Source organism: Catharus ustulatus, chromosome Z (genome assembly GCF_009819885.2).
Source record: "Catharus ustulatus isolate bCatUst1 chromosome Z, bCatUst1.pri.v2, whole genome shotgun sequence".
Taxonomy (NCBI): Eukaryota; Metazoa; Chordata; class Aves; order Passeriformes; family Turdidae; genus Catharus; species Catharus ustulatus.
Window position 1 is genome coordinate 22,697,342 of NC_046262.2, and position 19,677 is coordinate 22,717,018.

Below are 19,677 nucleotides of genomic sequence, written 5' to 3' on the forward strand. Positions count from 1 at the left end.
CGCGCCGGAAGCGGCGGGGCCGCGCGGTTAAAGCGCCGAGCAGGGCGGCCGCTGCTCCGGGCATCCGTGCCGCTCGCACCCTGCATCCCGCCGGCTATGGATGCGCGGGCCCGCGCCAAGCGCTACGAGAAGCTCGACTTCCTTGGGGAGGGGCAGGTGAGGCACCGCGGCGGGGGCTGTCCGCTGCCCTGGGGCTGCAGCAGCCCGGCTGGGCCCGGCGCCGGTCGCAGCCCGTCCGCGGCGGGATGGGGGCTCGGGGTGGCCGGGCCGTGCCCACCCCGGGCCTGAGGAGGGCTCGGCGGCCTCTCCCTCGCGCAGTCTGTCAGGCCCTGCTCACGGCAGCATCTCTCTCTCTTCCGTAGTTCGCCACTGTCTATAAAGCCAAGGACAAGACGAACAATCAAATCGTGGCTATTAAGAAGGTAAGTGTCACGATGTCCTCTCAGTGTCTCACCAAGTGTCTAGGTGCTCTTGACCTACCTAACGGCTTCTTTTTTTTATTTTGTTTTTTTTGTAACCACCCTGATGGGAAATGGCATAATAGGCATTTTTGTTTCTAGAGAAGTTTAAATTATCTAGTTAACCTGTCTTTAATGCCCGCCCACCCCAGAAGAGGGAGTCGCTTTGCTATGTTTCTGAGTTTCTGAAGGGATGTAGGGTGTGTGACTTGAAATTCTAGTTACTTGTTAGGTTTATTCAACAAACAAACCAACACACACACATTTCCAAACTGCAGACTTTACTGTACCTTGATAGCGGCTTTTTCTCTTTTAAGTCTTTTCTGCTACTGTGTCTAATTTCCTTCAGTCCAGAATGTTATCCTTTATGAAGTTCCTTAAAACTTACAGAAACATAGAATATGCAGAGTTGGAAGACACTCATCAACATTATTAAGTCCAGCTCTCATCCCTGTGCAGGACAATGCAAGAATCACACCATGTGCCTAAGACAATTGTCCAAACACCGCTTGGTGCCATGACCATTTTCCTGGAAAACCTGTTCCAGTGCCCAGCCCTCCTGGATGAAGAATCCTTCCTAATATCCCACCTAAACCTCTCCTGAATCAGCTTTATGCTGTTACCTCAAGGCCTGTCATTTTTAGACAAGTGGTTTGCTGAGTAATTGAATTAGCAAAGCTTGGCTTCCTGCAGCTTTGTCCATTGAGGTTGGCATCTCATGTTGATTCCCTTTCTAATAAATACTGAATTAGCAAGCACCATCTTTGTTTTCTTCCCATGTCACCTGACCTTGCTTCATTGGGAATACACCTTCCTTTTTTACCTTATATTCAAGAGGACATCCTTGTTCAGTCAAGATGGCCTTCTACCTCATTTGCTTGACTTGTGACATTTGGGAGTTGCCTGATCTTGTGCTCTTAGGAGGTGATTTTTAAGAAGTAGCCAGCACTGATAGAGCCCAGCACCCACAGAAATGTTGTCCCATGGAACTTTACTTACTAGTTCCTGAGTGGCCTGAAGTCTGCTCTCCTCATGTCCAGGGTTGAAGTTTTGCTGGCACTTTCCTATTTGTCAGCAGAGATTTTAAACTCAATGGCTTTGTGATTGCTGTGGCAAGATGGGCCCAATTTCCACTTCACTCATGAGATTCTCTGTGTTGGCAAGCAGCAGATCAAAGAAGGCATCTTTTTGAGTCAGTTCCCTTAGGACCTTTTCCACAAAGTTGTCTAGGTTTCTAGGAACCTTCTGACCCAGGCTGTATCTGTTGTGTGATGCTTCCAGTTGATTTCTGGCAAGCTGAAGTCACCCATAAAGACAAGGGCAGTTGATTTGGAAGCATCCCTTAGTTTCTTAAAGAAGAATTCATTGATATCATTGTCCTGCCTGGGAGATCTGTAGCAGACTCCCACAATGACATCTACATTATTTGGCCCTTATTCCTATCCAGAGGCTCTCAACTGCACCACTGCCAGCTGTGAGTCCTGTACATTCCAACCCTTCCATTATATGTGATGCCACGCCCCTGACTCTTCTGTCCTGTGTAGGTCTCCTGAAGAGCCTGTAGCTGCCCAGCAGGGCACTCCAGGCACCAGGTTTCACTTAAGTCGATGATACCAAATCTCTGGGACTGAGTCAAAGCTTTGAGCTGCTCTTGCTTATTCCTCAAGCTGGGTGTATTGGTAGAGAAACATTTCTGGTGCAGATTGAGGTAGCCCATTAGCGTTCATTTCCTCGAGTTTTGACACACCATCCTTCTGATCATCACTGGTGAGCTGGATATTTTCCTTTTCTTCCTTCCAAGCCTGTTCAAAGCTCTGTCAATGAACCCTGCTAGTTCCTGTGCTAGAGCTTTTTTTCCACTCTGAGAAAAGTGCAACCTATCAGGTATAGTGAACAGGTGGTGAATACATTATCCCATGGCCGTAGACCCCAGAGATTTTCTGATGGCACCAACCTCAGAGCCACATGTCAATCTGATGGATCTGCCTATTTCTATCAATATTATTTCTTGATATCAGAAGGATTGAGGAAATCACTACCTGTGCTTCATATCCTTCTATCAATTGTCCTGGGGCCCTGAAGTCTCTTTTGATTGCCCTCAGTCTTTTGTTTGTTACTGTGTTGCTGCCATCTTGAATGACCAATAATGAGTAATAATCAGAGGACCTTACTAGATTGGAGAGTTTTCCAGTGATGTCCCTTATCCAGCATGATAATTTTTTGATGAAATATGACAGAAATTATCCTGGCTCTCCAACATGTTTGTTTGTGTACAAATTATTAAATTGTTTATGTTGTCATAAAGTGTTTTACTCGTTACTATCTGAAGGGATTGCAGGAAGTTTTTGTATTAAAAATGGGTCTTCAGTTGTTCTTTATAAGGGAGGATGATGCATATTAGTGGTTTCTTTAGTTAAAGACTCAACAAATTGAATTGTGTCACTAGTAAGTAATGTTGTTTAATCCCTTTTAGCATTGCAATGCTTTTATGGTTGCTACTGGTAGAGGCTGTGGTGAAGAGCATTCTTTGTTGCATCAGAATGTTTCCTTAATTTTTATCATCTGGAAATATCAACGGTAGGATTCTGGACTTGATATTTCAGCACTGGATGATTGAGACAAAAGGACCCAGAGTCAGCCTAAGTTTACAGCCTATGCTAATTTTACTAGAATCATTCTAAGATGACTGTAAATTATTTAGCTCTCATTTCTCCCTGAGGAGAAGCTCATTAGTGATATAATAAAGCTTCATGGCTACAAAGCAATTTATATTGTCAGTTTGCATTATGTCTGTTTTTAGTGCTATCATAACTATTTTTTGTAAAAACTAATGCTGTAGAGATAGTTATTTTTTAAGGGGGAAATAAACACCAACCCAGCTGGTAAAATGCTTTGTTATACTAAAACTCATTCTGTCTTGGAGGAGAAATACTAAAAATTGTGTTCCTCACCATCTTAATTTTACTTAACATGAAATATTTATTTTCAGATTAAGTTGGGGCATAGATCAGAAGCTAAAGATGGTGAGTTTTAAAATAAATTCATACTGTAGAAGCTGTGCTTTGTTTGCTTTGTTTTTGTGAATTAATGTACATTCATTTCCCATACCATTGGCTGATGAAATTGAGCTCAATGCCTGCTGTAAGGCTTAGTAGAGGTTTGCTTCACAAACTGCAGGAGCAACCAAAAGCAGCATCGATACCCGCATGCATGGTGTATGTATGAATATATAACTTTTCAATTTTAATGGAATTCAAACATGAATATAGCATAGAATAATAGCAATAATAATAGCAACAGCACTGAGTTTAGAATTGTATCAATACATCTCTATGCCTTAAATATTTAAGACGAGTGAGGGTATTTGTGTCTGTTTTCAGATGATTCCTTTGTTCTGTTTTTGTGGTATGTGCTGAGGCACAAATTGATAAAAACAAGATCAAAGCTCTTTTCTCTGTGTCCTTTTTATGTTCAGCGCTGTAGAGCATGTGCTGTGATCAGCCCTGTGCCTCTAGGCATGGATATGGCAAATTGAAAACAGGCAATCTCGGTCTTCTGTTACCACCTGTGTGGTGCGGCAGAATTTTGCACACAGGCTGCTGTCCTTCAGGACTCCTTTATCAGGTTACCAGCTTTCAAGTCAGGAGTCTTTGCTATCAACTCTCCAGTTCTTTCTTTTAAAGAGAAACTGGTCACTCATCCTTGAGTCTCACAATTGAACCGGCTGCCTGAGTCGTGATCCACCTGGCCTTCAGTGGCCTAATGGCCCTTGGGGACAGTCATTACTTTTGGCCTCTACAGTGTCTAGCTGTAGATGAAAGATGTTATTAAAAATAATGATCATATCTGCTTTCCCTGTGTTATCTGATAACATGGTATGCTTTTTGGTTTTCATCTAACACTGTGCCCACCCAAAAGCAGCCTTTGTTAATTTGATTCCAAAACAGGTAATTAAACTTGGCAAAGCAGGAGTGTGAAGTAATCCATGTAACTGAGCCCGAAACTTTGCTAGTCTTAACATTGAATCATATTCCAGGTTTTAGGAGAGCACTGTTTTTCAGCTTATGTGCAGCATCCTGCATGATACACCACAGGAGCATTTGCTTGTCAGTTTTCATACAAACGACACATACTAGCATTTTTGAAGGGGGAACTGGTACCCTGCAGGGATCATGGTTTGATATAGTGCCATCAGTTTGACTGCTGAAGGGCACCATTTGCTCACTGTTGGCCCCTGATTTTTCCATCTATAAAATCTGCTTATAAGAAGATTCAAGCTATAGTAAGCAGGTTTTAGTCACTCTCTTTTATGCCTTGTATATGCTATAGCATGAATGTAGAAAAAAATATGTGCCTTGCATTATTGGATAACGCTATATCAAAAAGAAAAGAGATTTATTCATGAGGTTTAACAGTATACCTCCTTCTGGACTTGTTGAGGGACTGATGTTTGCAAGGTGAAACTTTTCTTTAAAGTTAAAGCAAGTCTTCCAATACCCTGAAAAAGGTGATTTTGGGCGGGGGGGGGGGGTTGGGGGTTTTTTGGGGTTGTTTTTTTGTTTTGTTTTGTTTTTTCCCTTTTTACCAAAGTATAGATGTGTTGCTTCATAATCTAAGCCTGAATACTATGGTGCGAAATGGACTTACTGTAGAAGAAAGTACTCCCACTTCTATTTTGCAGCAATTTACTTAGTAATGGCAATACTCTTGTTATTGAGCAAATTGTCAAGAATATAATTTGTAGTAGTAAATAGTTTGTGAATAGCAGAAGGACAGGTTTATTGTGAGCTTAATTCAAAGGTTTTGTTTTGTTCTTTCATCTTCTTTTCTTCTTTCCATCAATGTAGGAATCAACAGGACAGCCCTAAGGGAGATAAAACTGTTGCAGGAGCTAAGCCATCCAAATATTATTGGTGTAAGTAAAATGAATACTAGTTGTAGAATCAATCTTCAAATAATCTCAGTAGTTCAACAATTATTATGGCAAAATGCCTATTTCAATAACAAAGGCAAAGTATTTTTTTAAATCCTTTTAATTTTCAGCCTGGGCCTACGTAGATATTAATGGTGAAACAATTGTGAAAATGTAGATCACTTGATTTTGCATCTCTGATAGAATTGCTAATGAACACAGTGCTGAATTTGCTTTGTATGGAACTGGTGACAGTCAAAAAGCAGGCTTTTTAAAGCAATGGTAAAAGGGAAGTCATGTGGCTTTTAGTCATATGTTTATTTTTAGCACACAGATATGATGTTTAAAATCTATTTTGGAAGGAGTAAAACTGGTATCTTTTCAGTTGCATTTTGGTAGACTTACACCTACAGATAGCCAACTGGAGATAAAGACATTTTAAAATTAGTTCATGGTGATAATTAGAAAGTGTCAAATGTGATTAAGTACATGAAAGATAAGTTTTCCATATACTTTTCAGAGTGGAAATGTAGTTCTCTTCTGGATTGTGAACCTGCTTTCAAAGTGGTGCTTCAGCTGTTGAAGTTAGAGAATATGCAGAGGATGACAACTAAAATGGCAAAGGGATACAACATATTCTTTATGAAAAAAATGAAAAATTCGTCACTTTGGAGGGGAAAAGGCTGGAAATGGGGAGGCCTACAAAACCAAGATGATAGGTGATGTCCATGCAGAATTGTTATTTACAAACCCCATTGTCCTAGAAATAAGAGATGCATTTAAAAGCTGTTGGCAGCAGGAGTGGAAATTGTACTACTTCATTCAGTGTGTTGCCATGGCCGTGTAGAAGCAAATTGCATTAACAGTTCGAGAAAGCAAGACAAATTTATGGTCAGGAGTTCCATAAGCAGGATCTAAAAAGGAGACTGTATTGTCCCCCTCTTATTAGTCCTTACAAAACTTTTGGGTTTTGGGACTGTAAGAGGCACAGGCACTGCTGTCATGAACTATTCAAACAAGCATCTTGCAATTGGCCAGTGGTCATCGCACTGAGACTAAGGAATGAGCTACACCAGGGAGAACGTATCTTCCTCATCTTGAAAGAAGAATACCAGGCTAGATAATCTCTTGCTTTTACTCAACATCACGATTGTCTTATCTCAAATTAGAAATTGGTTGTGTTATTACACAACTTCATCCTAAGAAAAGACTTTGGATGTTCTCCAAAGAGTTTTACTTTTCTTGGAAAGCTAGCTACAAAAATGAGTACACATCTAAGAATATCTGAAGCTAATAAGCTTAACACTTAAAATTTCTAAATACTGTATGCTTACAGGAAACAGATACACAAAGCTGAATCCATGGGCACACTTAGTCTTGTCTCAATAAAGGGTAGGAATTTTGTGGAACAGCAAAGTTTTGAAGAAAAGGTGTGCATTACAATTATCTGTTGTAGTTAACATAATGAATTTAATTCTTTCTCTTTTATCCTGTCTCCAGAAAGAAAGGGTAGTCATGTAAAATGTTACCTCAGTAATTAATGAGGGTTTTTTCTGGTTTAGAAGCTGTGTTAAGAAGCTAAACTGAGTAAGAATTGTGTTACTAATCAAAAAACTAAAACCAGTTCTCAATAAGCTGAAAATCCGCATGCAGACTACAATGGTGTTGAATTTCAGAAACTGGAAAAATCAGAACATGCTTAATCATCATGTATTTTGTTTTGCAGCTTATTGATGCATTTGGACACAAGTCAAATATTAGTTTGGTGTTTGATTTTATGGAAACAGATCTAGAGGTAATATTTTTAAAGATTTTTTTAAATTTCAGTATCTTAAGATGGTTTATGAAAGTGCTGCTTTAATAGGTTTGTATTTGACCATATTAGAAGGGTGAATTTGATTATGTCAGTTGATACAATCATGTCTTAAAAGTAGCTTGAGTAATTTCAGTTTTTGAGTTCTCATTTGATTTTAAATACTTGTCAGCATGATCTTTAAGAAGCAAATTATGTTTACTATGTTAGTTTTCTGGAACTCCAGTCAGAGTGTAGAACCTCTGCACAGATCATTGCTTCTGCAATGCAGTTGATAGGCATGATGTCAAACATAAGTGTGTTCACGTAAGTGTGACACTAAAATATAGTAAGAGATGAGCTGGTAGTAAAATCACCTTCACTTAAAACATGTTTTCAAATGTAACAATGCTAGGTTATTGCAAATCAGTACCTTACAGATACAGGCTTGCTGGAATTTAGATGAATGCAGGACTTGAAAAGGTTAGGTCAGATTTTTGCTAATAGGGCTTAGTAATGTATAGACTTTTAGAGGATTCATTCTGTTTACATAGTAGTTATGCAAAGTTTAGAGATGAAGAAGATTTGTGTACAAAGAAAAATTGAATACTCTTGTACTGCATGATGCTGTGGCGTGCAGTCTTTAAACTATATTGCGGTATCACTCAGGCTGCCCCTGAGACTGCTGCCTGTTGTGATTAAGCATATGCTGCATACATGAAATTTTGCAGTCTTAGCTCTTCTGTAACTCAACTTCTGTTGTATTAACAAACACGCTTTGGGTTGTTTGCATTGAATTTTAACGTTAAAAATCAAACACTGTAGAAAACTTAAGTAGATTTTTAAAAATACAGTAAAGTGGCCATACCTTCTGGTCCTTTTGGAAATAGAGGAGGAAACAATCATACTTACAAAGATTAGTTGCTTAGGTTGCAAAGAGAAAGAAGGAGTAAGTGGAAATATAATTTCAAGTTTACTAACACATTTATCATTTGTATGTGTACATCTTTGTCCTGGAAGTTTGGGCATCAACATGGAACTGAGATTAAATACTAAACTTCTGTTTCCCACATATTTTTTCATTGTTGGGTTATGTAAAGTTCACGTAAGCTATCTGGAGCCTCCATTTCAATAACTGATCTCCAGAATTGACCTACCTTTCTGGAAAAAGGGTGAAATGGTAGAGAATATGTGACTGCCAATTTGAAACCTGTCTTAAAGGCTGGAATAATTCTTGGGCTGAAAGAATGGAAATAAGTTTACTTGTGTGCTGAGTTTTACCGTAACTTTAACACTTTGCAGGTTATTATAAAGGATACAAGTATTGTGTTGACACAGTCTCACATCAAGGCATATATGCTGATGACACTTCAAGGATTAGAATATTTACATCAGCACTGGATTCTGCACAGGGTAAGCATGCGCTAAATTGACAGCCTTCATCCTACAACAAAAATCACCTTGAGTGGATTTAGGGTCTAAAGCCCAATGAAGGTAGTTTTGGAATTCAGACGTTCTCATTCCATAAGTATTCATATTTGCTGTTTTGGAGACATAATAGCAGTACCAGAGATGTTAAGATTTACTGATGTGGTTATGACTTATATAAAAGGTTCTTCAGTTAGATGTGGCTTTTAATTATTACTCTGAACTGGATCTGCCTGGGATGGATTGGACTTTTTTTCACAGCATCTGAACTCTTGAGGCTTTCTCCTTTCTATCAAGCAGTGTCAAGGCTTTTTCTTTTTCCCACTCTGCCCTTGCAAGAAGTAAGGAGGTGACACAGGCAGGGCAGCTGACCCAAGATGTCCATATGACTACTGCATGCTGTGTAATGCCTTGATTAGTGGTAAAAACTGGGGTAGAGGAAAAAGGGGGAATTTTGGTTTCTAGGCTGGCTGGTGTTTGGAGACTGTATCACTCTTGTTTTAGGAGGTGATGAAGGATTTCCATGGCCTTACTTATTTGTTTGGGTTTTTTAGTTCTTTCCTTCACCTGTTAAACTGCCTTTATACTTGTCCTAGAGTTTTCTTGCTTTTGATCTTCTCTTCCCTGTACTGCTGAACATGGTGGGTGGGATAAGAATAAAAAGAGCAAATGCTGTGTTGATACTCTTCTGTTGGTCAGTTGTCAACCCACAGTACACTGCTCCTGTATTGAACTATGTGACTTCTGTGATTTCTGCCTTATTTGAAGCATTGACCCAGTCTTGTATTATTCAGCTGGCAGCTATGCAGGTAACTGCTATACCTGCAGAAAAGGTAAAATTTTTCAAGAGGCTTCTTCAAACTCTGCAGCTTAAATGTATTAATATTCAAATGGGTCTGTCTCACTATGATTTTCATATATGATAAAATACTCCTTTCCAGGGGCTTGTAAAATTTTTTACTCGCAGTGTAGGTTTCAGGATAGAATCAAGTTTTTCCTTTTATAATACTGGTTGTTACAATGTGTCTGCCAGGAGATTCATTATATGCCTGTTTTTATCAAAACTGACAAATCTCTTTATTTGTTTTCTATACCTACAGGATCTCAAACCAAATAACTTGTTGCTAGATGAAAATGGAGTTTTAAAATTGGCTGACTTCGGCTTGGCAAAATCTTTTGGAAGCCCAAATAGAGTTTATACACACCAGGTAGTAACAAGGTAAGATACTCTATTTTGTTTCTTACACGGAGATTATTTAGTTGTTTTATAGGTGTTTCTTGTAATGTGTCATGTCAAATCAACATATTCAGATATCACATCTGCTCAGGTGATGTGGCAAGAACTGCATAAAAAAACCACAAGGAAGCATTGTTTAACGAAGTCTCCATAAGACTTGCTGAAGTATGCATCTGTGAGGGTAGTTTTCACATCTATCAAAATTATATTCTTTTGAAGTGTGTGGAAATAGTATGTATCTGCTTATAAGCCTGGATTTTGGAGCAAGACAGCTGCTACTTTCTGTTTTGGAGCTAGTCACATTACCTGTTTTGAGACAAACACTTGAAACAATTAAAACATTTATATATTTTTTATGGCATGCTTATTTAAGGTATGCTATAAAAAGTGGATTTGCAATATGTGCAATGTGTTGCTTTCTGACTGCTGATGCTAAATCTCTTCAGGCAAATCTGGTTTAATTTTTATTCAAAAGACAGAAATTCCACTATGTCAAATGCAGTGTCATTTCATTAAACTTGATTGTTCTTAGACAATGTGAGTAGTTTTCAAAGCTACTTATTGTTTCAAAACAACAAGGCTCATTTTGCATAAAAGTAGTCTCTATACTTAGGTCTGTTGATTTGGAGATTGTTGGAAGATAGGAGGAATTCTGTCTTGCTATGATTCATTCAACATAGAATTTTAAGAAAATTTCAACTTATCTGCATGATAAGAACTTTATTCCTTGCATGTCTGCAGTTCAATACTTGTAATCAGGTCAGTTGAAACTGCAGTTCACTGTGGTTGTACGTGACCCTATGGTGAGATGTGCAAAAATTTGTTCATTCTTTTTGAAACAAAGCACTTTGCAGAATACAGCTCTTAAATATCTGAAAAATATATAGGCAGAATTAATACTCTTTTTTAAACTTTGGATTGCTGCAATACATAGCATTTGATATGAGCAAAGCCAGGTAATTCCTCCAAAATGTGTTTTCTTTTCAGGTGGTACCGAGCCCCAGAGCTATTGTTTGGGGCTAGAATGTATGGTGTTGGTGTTGATATGTGGGCTGTTGGTTGTATTTTAGCTGAATTGCTCCTCAGAGTAAGTATTGAAATGTGAGCATTCTGTTATTTGTCCTTCTATTCACTATAGCTTTTTTAATGGGTTTTTTCTTCCTGCTGAAAGCAGACGGGGAGCACAGGCTTGAAGAAACTTTCCAAAAGCTTGTTAACTGTAATGAAAGTGGTTTTTTTGAATAAACTGAGGCTTTATTACAAGCATTAGAAGTCTTTAGAAACAGCTGAGTAAAAAAGTTGCAACAAACTGTCACACAGTCTTGCCTTGGAAGAGGTCAAGTAGGTAACTCTTGCAGTCCGCAGACACCTGTTTTAGTTCACTACCCTTCTAGAAATGTAACATCATAGATACATGCAGCCTCTTATACACTGTTCCTCAATTATAATCACCAGTACCTTAATTGTGGGTTTATTCGAAATGAATGGAAGACTGTTTTTCTTAACTGTGGCTAGTTGGCAATACTGGAATGAAGCTGAACGTTAACATCGGGATAATCCATTCGGATACCACTCCTCAGTGTGTTATATAAATGTAATGGTCCTTGAGTATTTTCCACTAAAGTAGAATGTTTATTATACAGCTCTTTGGAGAAGACATTAAACTGTGAGGGGAGCAGTGGAGGGCTGGGGTATAGACAAGGCTGAAGGCATTAAATAGATGGCAGTATAATTTATTATTCCATTATTAAGTGGCTTCTGCTTGGTTTCTGCACCTTTGAATGCTTTTGTGGCCATATCATAACCAGGCTGGAGAACTTTCTGTGTGAAAACACCTTGGAAGAAACTTTCTGCCTGGAGTCACACCAAATTTGATTGGCAGTTCAGATATGGAAATGTACAGTGGCTCTTCAAAACAGCGCTGGTGATGGATACATAAATATGCATTAGACCTGCTAAAGTTGAATACATATAAGCAAAGTTAATAGGCCAATAATTCTTGAATTCAGTTGATTCTTTAGTTTGTCACGAAACAGTAAGTGTACTATGGTTCAGTTTTTATCATTGATGTTTTGAAATGTATGCATCCTTTTTCAGGACAATGCAACTTCTGAGAGCTTTTTATGAAAGCAGTTTTTACTCAAGGGGCTTTCATGATGCCACAATTATTATGCTGTCTACTAGGGATATCCATTATAGTTTTTCTGTCCTAATTAATTAAACACTGCCTCTGATTCTTCATAAATTTGCTTTTGTCACCAAATTTCTTTTTACTTGCATTGTGTGCCTGATAGGTGAGCTAGAAGTTGGTCTGGGTAGATATCCCCTTTTCAGTCTTCTGCTTTGTTTAAATGATACGTGACACTGATCAGTTTTCTATCCTAGTGGGTCTCTACTCTTTGTCATGATTTCATTTTATGAGGGTAACTTGTGTAACCCAGTTATGATTCACTTTAAATATATATAAAAGCGAACTCCAGAGAACAGGTGGTGTAAAGATTGTCATGACCAACTGACTAGGCTGACAACTGAGATATAAAGTCTTTTCTGTGTTTAGTAAGTTTCACATTAATGTGGTGTAATCTTATGTTTAAGCTGTCTGCTGTCAAGTCAATGATACCAAGCCTGGGCTCAGGAAACCTTCAGAATTTATTTGAGCATAAGTAGAATGCCTCAAATATCCATTGTACCTCTTTGTGGGTAGATGGTATACAGAGGATTTTTGCCTTGCAATTATGAGGTGTCACTCAAAGCTTCTTCCTAAAACTGAAATTCAGAAGTTGGTTCAATCAAATGCCATGTCCTTCTTCCAGGTTCCTTTTTTACCTGGAGATTCTGATCTTGACCAACTGACAAGGATATTTGAAACACTGGGCACTCCAACAGAAGAACAATGGCCTGTGAGTCTTTTTGTTTAATGGGCTGACATTGGTTTTACTTTATACTCTCTGTTTCAGCTCTTGGAATCAAATTATTATACTAGAATGCTTGGATTTTTTTAGAAAACAGTTGCTTCAGCTCATGAAGCAGCTGAAATTTATTGTTTCTCTTGGCAAACCTCTGGTCAATACCAACAGTATCAACAATTCTTGATTTCCTTTCTGAGTGCGCAATTTCCCATGGCTACTGGTGTGAGATTATTGTTGCTGCTTATTGTTTTTGAGATGCTTGCTTAATTAGCATGCTTTAACCTGGAAAACTTTAATCACTTTCAGAAGTAGGAACCATTTGTAGGGACCTAAGTTGGCCTTGGTAAATTATGGTTTGGGGATAGCAAGAAACACAGACCAGCATCTTTAGGGATAAACAACTTGCCTCAACAATGATCCTGAAACAAATACAAATTAGTAGTAGAATTTTCTCTGAGATGGTAGCAAATTAAGTAACACCAAACTTACTGTCAGGTTACACAATGACCTACCTAACCATTGTTATTAAACAGAATGACAGGAAGTGGGACAAAATGTCTGATGACTGACAACTTATACCAGCTGTCAGGCACAGGGAGTCCTGAATTCCCTGATCAGGCTGTTGCCTTTTGTTGTTGTGTAAGCACTTGCTGGACTTGTTCACCTCTGCACTCTCTCCATGCAGCTTTTCCTTATTGTAAATGATGCTGGAATGCTATGGTGTGTGATAACAAAATGGAGCTGTAGCCAGATGGAGAACTGCTGTGTGAGGCACTGCTAGCCCCCACAATTCTGATATTCCTCCAGGATTCTAAATGGAACGCATGAAGGTTTTTGTGATTACATTTCTGCTTCCTTTGGAGAGGAAGATTTAAAATACAAGTGGGGAAAAGAAAGGAGATTAGCTAACACAACAAAGACTATGCATTCCCAAGTAGATTTCCAAACACATACATTTTAATAATTGAAACCTTTACTATCAAGATTGAACCCATTTTTGACTTTGTGTTAATATTTTATTTTACTTAGACGAACTTGAAGTGTGACTAAGGCTTTAGGTACTTAAAACACTACAAAAGCATTATGTTTGTGCAGTTGTCTGTTACAATTGTCTGTAATTTTTATGCTAGAATGTGAACACAATGGGATTGATTTCATACCTAGAGGACAAAAAAAGTACACAGTTATTTTTTGTTTAACTGCTTGGTGCATGTTTTCGTTCCTTCCTCCCATTGCCATATAAAATTTTAGTTGTGCATTTAAAATCAAAATGCACATGATGTTCAGCTAACTTTTATTAATGTAGAGCAAGTGAAGACTGACGCTTTTGTAAATATTTTCCCTCCCTCCATGTCAGTTCACGAACAGAAGTTTTATTTCATTTGTCTGACCCAGTCTAAAATTTTTTCATACTTCCTTTAGCAGTTTTTCCTTTTGACTGGTCACAAGTAAAACAAGGGAAGGACAGGTCATTTGGAAAATTGTTTTACTCTCTAACAGAGTTTCTGTTTTTAAAAAGCTTTTATGACCTACTGTTCCTATATTTTATTTCAGTGACCAAGTGTTAGCAATGTGTTTTGGAAGATGAGTTGCTTCTGGTAAAAGACAGCTATATAAAGTTTCCTTTCTGTGAAAAACTGAACTCTTTCTTAGGGAAAAACATATTCCATTTTTGGTCTTTGTAGGGCATGACAAGTCTTCCAGATTATGTCACATTTAAGCCTTTCCCTGGGATGCCACTTCAACATATCTTCAGTGCTGCTGGTGATGATCTACTCAGTCTTCTTCAAGGCTTATTCACGTTTAATCCTTGCACCAGAGTAACAGCTACTCAGGTATAGTACAATTGTGTTACTCCAAATGTTCATTAAACTGCTGTTAATATCAGATAAATGTGTTTTGAAGCCAGTATACCAGGTTTGAAATGAAACATCACATAAATTACTAGAAACATAATCCCACTGTTTTATAGAGAGAATTGTGAAAGGCATAGATCATCTCCATGATGTAGACAACTAAAATATGTATGAGCCACGACCTTCCAATAGTCATATTCGACATGGTAAATTCAGTCACCTAAAACTTGAAGGTTAAGTCTTAACATAACTTATCTTTCTCCCTGGAAAACTTTTTCTCCTTACTTCATCTAGTCTATTTTTCAAAGTTTTTTAAACTTCTGTGGTACTTTTTAAACAAAATTCTGTGGTGATTAACCACCATTCTTATCTAATTATCCTTTCCCATGATACTTTCAATTTCACTACTCCCTGATGGGGAGAAATAAAGGACTTTGAAGAAAAATCTTGCAGAATGTTCTAGTTCACATTACCGATTTCTGTGATAAGGAAGATACGCCAGCTGGCAGTTAGAAAACTGCATTTCTTCTTTGCACTCATAGGGAAGCATGCAAGAAACAGCTATCCCCTTAGGGCCAGGACTCCCTCATTGCTGGTTAGATCTGAATCCAGGACATTAGTGCATGTGTTATGTGTCTTTCTACTAGAAGATTTTCAGAGCACATTCAGGCTATTTTGGCCACCATCTTTAAGAACATTCAGTATAAGTTTCCAGATAATTAGTTCTGCTGTGCTTGAGACATTGCTGTGCTAGTTCATGAAGCAATTTTTCAGGTCATATTGTAGGATAGTGGCTTGAATATATATTACTTTTCTAGTCTAAACTTCATACTGACAATTCGACACTTTAAGACAAGAAGCAACTTTTTGCTTACTGTATTGGTTTGATTTATAACTGACATTGAATATCATGTAACTGGTATGAGTAATGATTACCTAAGAGACAGCCACTTTTTGTTAAACACACCTCATTGTCCCTAAAATTTAAAGTAAGGTATGTAATTCCACTACATGAAATCAATCTTAGTGTTTGTCTTCTGCTGTAATACAGGTGATGTCTTTCTCACAGTTTACAGGGTAGAAATACAGTTAAAGAAATACGGGGGAAAGACCCATCTTAAAAGCTAACAAAATAGGTGGTGTCCAGATCTTGAGCAAAAATATTCCTTTAATTTTTCTTTATTCTTACTTTCTTTTTTATGCTCATCTCATCTGATCTGTCTATTCAGAATGTAAGCTCTTCAGAGCTATAAGCCACTTATACAAGACTTTTTACAAAACAATTTCGTTCTGTCAGGATGTCTGAGCACTAGTTAAAAATAGGAGCACACAATTGTCCCTTGCTTAACAGGGTAGTAATTGTGAACACAATCTTTATTTGCCCCAAGGCCACCCTGTAGTATAAAAGTGTTCAAGTAGTTTTTAAGTCCCAATTAAAAGTGCTTAGTTTAACTATAATCTCTTTATAAATGGCACTTTATACTAATTACTTGTTTCTTTTTCTTCTATTATCATTAAGGCATTGAAACAGAAGTATTTCAGTAACAGACCAGGGCCCACTCCAGGTAATCAATTGCCAAGGCCCAACTGTCCTGCAGAAGCTGCAAAGGAGCAACAAAATGCACTTTTGAATTTAAAAAGGAAAAGAACTGAAGGAATAGATCAAGGTAACTTTGTAGCATGTCACCAGTTTTAAATAGGAGCTACGTGCTCAGAGAGAATGGGATGCTTCCAGTGTTTTAGAAGAGAAGTTCTCTGAATGAACTATTCCTTGGGCACGGGCTGAAGCCCTTTAATGATTTATGGTTTGGGGTTTTAGGTCTGTGTTCTAACAGAATTAGCACAAAATTAGCTCTTTAGTGGTGCTTAGGAGTCTGTTAGAAGAAATAACCCTATTCCATTAATTTCTGTAATGGAGAGTGGTACTCCCCAGTTAATTATAGGATTTTATGATGAACCTCTTCGGTGGAAGTAATTTAACTTCACACCACTTAAAAAAAAAAAGGAGAGAGAGTCTGAAATATAGTATGATATGTATGATATTCTGAGAAATGACAGGCTGGAGAGTGTAGATCAGATTCAGAGGAGAGATTTCTGCTCTCTCTGTCTTAAGGTAAGGAAGTTAACTGTTAAGACCACTGTGGGTAAGGAACATTAAGCATACTTCCTGTGACCTTCCTGTCTTCCCCAGACAGTAGCATGTATTTCGTATCTTTGTGACAACAAAAGTACTCAGTACTCAAGACCTGTATCTGACACTAAATTATTCAGGCCTTCTATTAGGGAGGCAAATACTACTTTTAAACTTGGAGTTGGTCTGCTTAACAGCTGGAATGGATGACAGCTGTCAGGTTAGCATCAGTTCTTCATTATTGCCGGTATGAGACTCAGTTTTAATGAGTGATTTTTTTTTTTTTTTAATGAAGCTACTTACACTTTCATGTGTATTTCATGTGTATTTCCTCTCGACTTCAGAGACACATCTCCCTTACTAGCGTTCATCTTATTTTTTAGGCACTTTGAATTTTTGTTTATAAGTCTTCATCAAATTAGAAGTAAAATACATTAGGTTCACTACTTTAAATTTTCAATCTCAAAACAAAAATGTAATCAACTGACTACTTGCACACTGTTTGCTGACCCCAGTACCATGGGTGACTTGGCATGTGGGAACTTGTCACGTTAAAATATCATAGGCAATTCCTTTAAGCATTTTGGCTCTTTTTCCAAAGATCATGTGAGGGTTTGTGATAAGTGTTTGGGAGTATATGCCCTAAAATACACCTATTAACTAAAGGACTGGAAAAAGAGAGAAATGTTTCCTTGCTTTCTGTGACTTAATGATTTGAATTTGTGCATTTGACAATGAGCAAAGTTCCCAGAGCTGTATCAAGCTAGAACAATAATTGCTTTAACATCTTCCCCGAAGTCTCATCTTCAGAAAGAGGAAATTAGGCTTCTGTATAAATGCTTGGAGTTTTGAGATTGGCTTTAAATGAGGCATTAAGGATGTCAGCATTACTTTTTGAGACCTTTTTGTATTGGTATGAAGAGCAATATAATTTTTACCAGCTGGAAACAGAGATATGATGTATTTTCTAATGTGGATTTTCCATAAAGTTCTGTTACTGCCTTAACTGGGCTGACAGAAGAAGAAGGTTTCAAAGGTAGTTCCTCTGTTGACAACAAATGATAAAGGAGAGAACCAATGACAGAGCTAGCAAATCTGCTGCCCTGGATTTCATTTGCTATTCTTACATGACACTGCCATCTAAATTTAAATCCGAATAGTGATTTGGAAGAATAATCCTCTTGTCTTGGTTTAAGTAAAAATTTGAAGGACAGCATTGCTATAGGGGTGAAAATGTGCAAATGTAATTTGAAAAAAAATGAGTTACATTCCCTGAAATTCTTAGAATGGCCTTGCATCCTGCAGAGCATATTTCTTTCCCCTAGCCCTGTTGAGGTAGACTTCAGGTTGGCAGAATAGACTGAGTGCTCACTGATAGGTATCCTCTTTGAAAATACTGGCACCAGGAGCTGACTGCTGGGATAAAGATTCATGCCATCCCTATATGTGCTGCTTTTCCACAAGAACAAACCCCTATAGTCTGTGTGGTGTGTTCACCAAACTTAACTACTTCTTAGAAAACAGACTCTGTTCTCAAGGGAAAACTACCACTAGATGGATAACTGCCTGTGAAAAGTATTAAGCATGCACACTTTGTATCTACTGCTAGCACTTATTTCTGATCAGTGAGGTTTGTGGAGACCCTGATTCTATGATAACTGCCCATCTTCTCTCTGTCACTTAACCAAAAGCAGCACTGCTTCCCCAGAACACCCATTTCTAGTCCTATTAATAAGCATTCCTGTGGAGCTGTGGCAACACAAAGCAGGGATTATAAAGAACAGTACACTAAAGTTTTTCCTATGTTAATTCAGCATAAGGAATCTGGTATCAAACTGTTAGATTGGAAAAAGCCAAAAACATTCTAAAAAAACCAAAAACGTATTTAAGATTAAGAATTTGTCCTGGATTTGACAGCACATAAGAAAAATCCTTATGAGAGTGTGTGTGTGCGGTGGGACAGGTTTAAGCTCTAGAACAGCCTGCTTTTTTGGGGTTTCAAAGTAGATTTAGGTGGTTAGCTTTTCATACCAACAGTTGATTGGTTAGGTTTTTATATGAACAAAGAGAAATATTTACATATATGTCTTAAATGCAATTAAAACAGAATTTGTGACTTTTGGAAAATACATACTGATGCAAATGAACTTTGATTCTGGCACTCTCCCATAGATTTATTAGAAAATCTCATCAGGTACTGCCATTATTGTAAACAGCATGTAGCTGTTAAGAGTAGATGTATGTTGAGAACACCTTGAGGAGGGGGCTGGACTTCTATACTTTGCTAACAATGTGATCTACACTTTTCAGGATTACCAAAAAAACTGATTTTTTGATTGCTGTGGATGATGAATGAAAAGGATTGAAAATACACCGAGTCCCAGCCATTGATAAAACACTGTAATAGTCACTGGATGGTTACTTTTTAATATTATAATATGTAAAATATTAATATACTGTCTCCTCACTGTCACAAAAGTTTCATTAACCCTTCTTTTTTCAATAAAAACATTCTTGAGAAAAAAAGATTACTTTATCTTGGTTTGCTGTCTTGTTCTTTGAGTTGTGCTCTGAGACAATGACTGTCAGAACTGGTTGCAGGCTACAGGTGTAAACAGACTAGTTTTGCAGAACCTCTGTGCTGAATCACATGCTATCCTGTACAGATATATGTCCTAAGGGTGAAAACTGCAAATAACATCTTTGTCTCACATGCAACTTAGATGAATATATGACTATCTTCCAGACCTATAATAAAAATCCCTCTATCCCTGTAAGGAAGAAAGCGATATAGAGGATGCATTTTTGCTCCAGTTAGTTGGCTGAAGTATTAACAGATGCGTTTGCCTGTGCTCTCTCAGCAGTCATACATTAAGACTTCTCCAAAGACACATCCACTACCTTGAAAACAGTATGAGGTGCAGACTGAATGTGAGTTGTCTGGAAGGGGTTTT

The 19,677-nt window shown here is 37.9% G+C and overlaps 1 protein-coding gene across 1 annotated transcript; it reads left to right on the top strand.

Moving 5' to 3' along the window:
* The first annotated feature begins 16 nt into the window (after positions 1 to 16).
* On the top strand, positions 17 to 19,259 carry CDK7 (cyclin dependent kinase 7). The gene is made up of 12 exons (XM_033086005.1): positions 17 to 156; positions 363 to 422; positions 3,448 to 3,481; positions 5,306 to 5,373; positions 7,097 to 7,165; positions 8,465 to 8,575; positions 9,691 to 9,809; positions 10,815 to 10,914; positions 12,641 to 12,727; positions 14,422 to 14,571; positions 16,112 to 16,259; positions 19,034 to 19,259. Exons 1-12 carry the CDS (start codon positions 97 to 99, stop codon positions 19,057 to 19,059), a joined length of 1,032 nt encoding a protein of 343 aa, XP_032941896.1. The 5' UTR covers positions 17 to 96; the 3' UTR covers positions 19,060 to 19,259.
* The last annotated feature ends 418 nt before the right edge of the window (positions 19,260 to 19,677 follow it).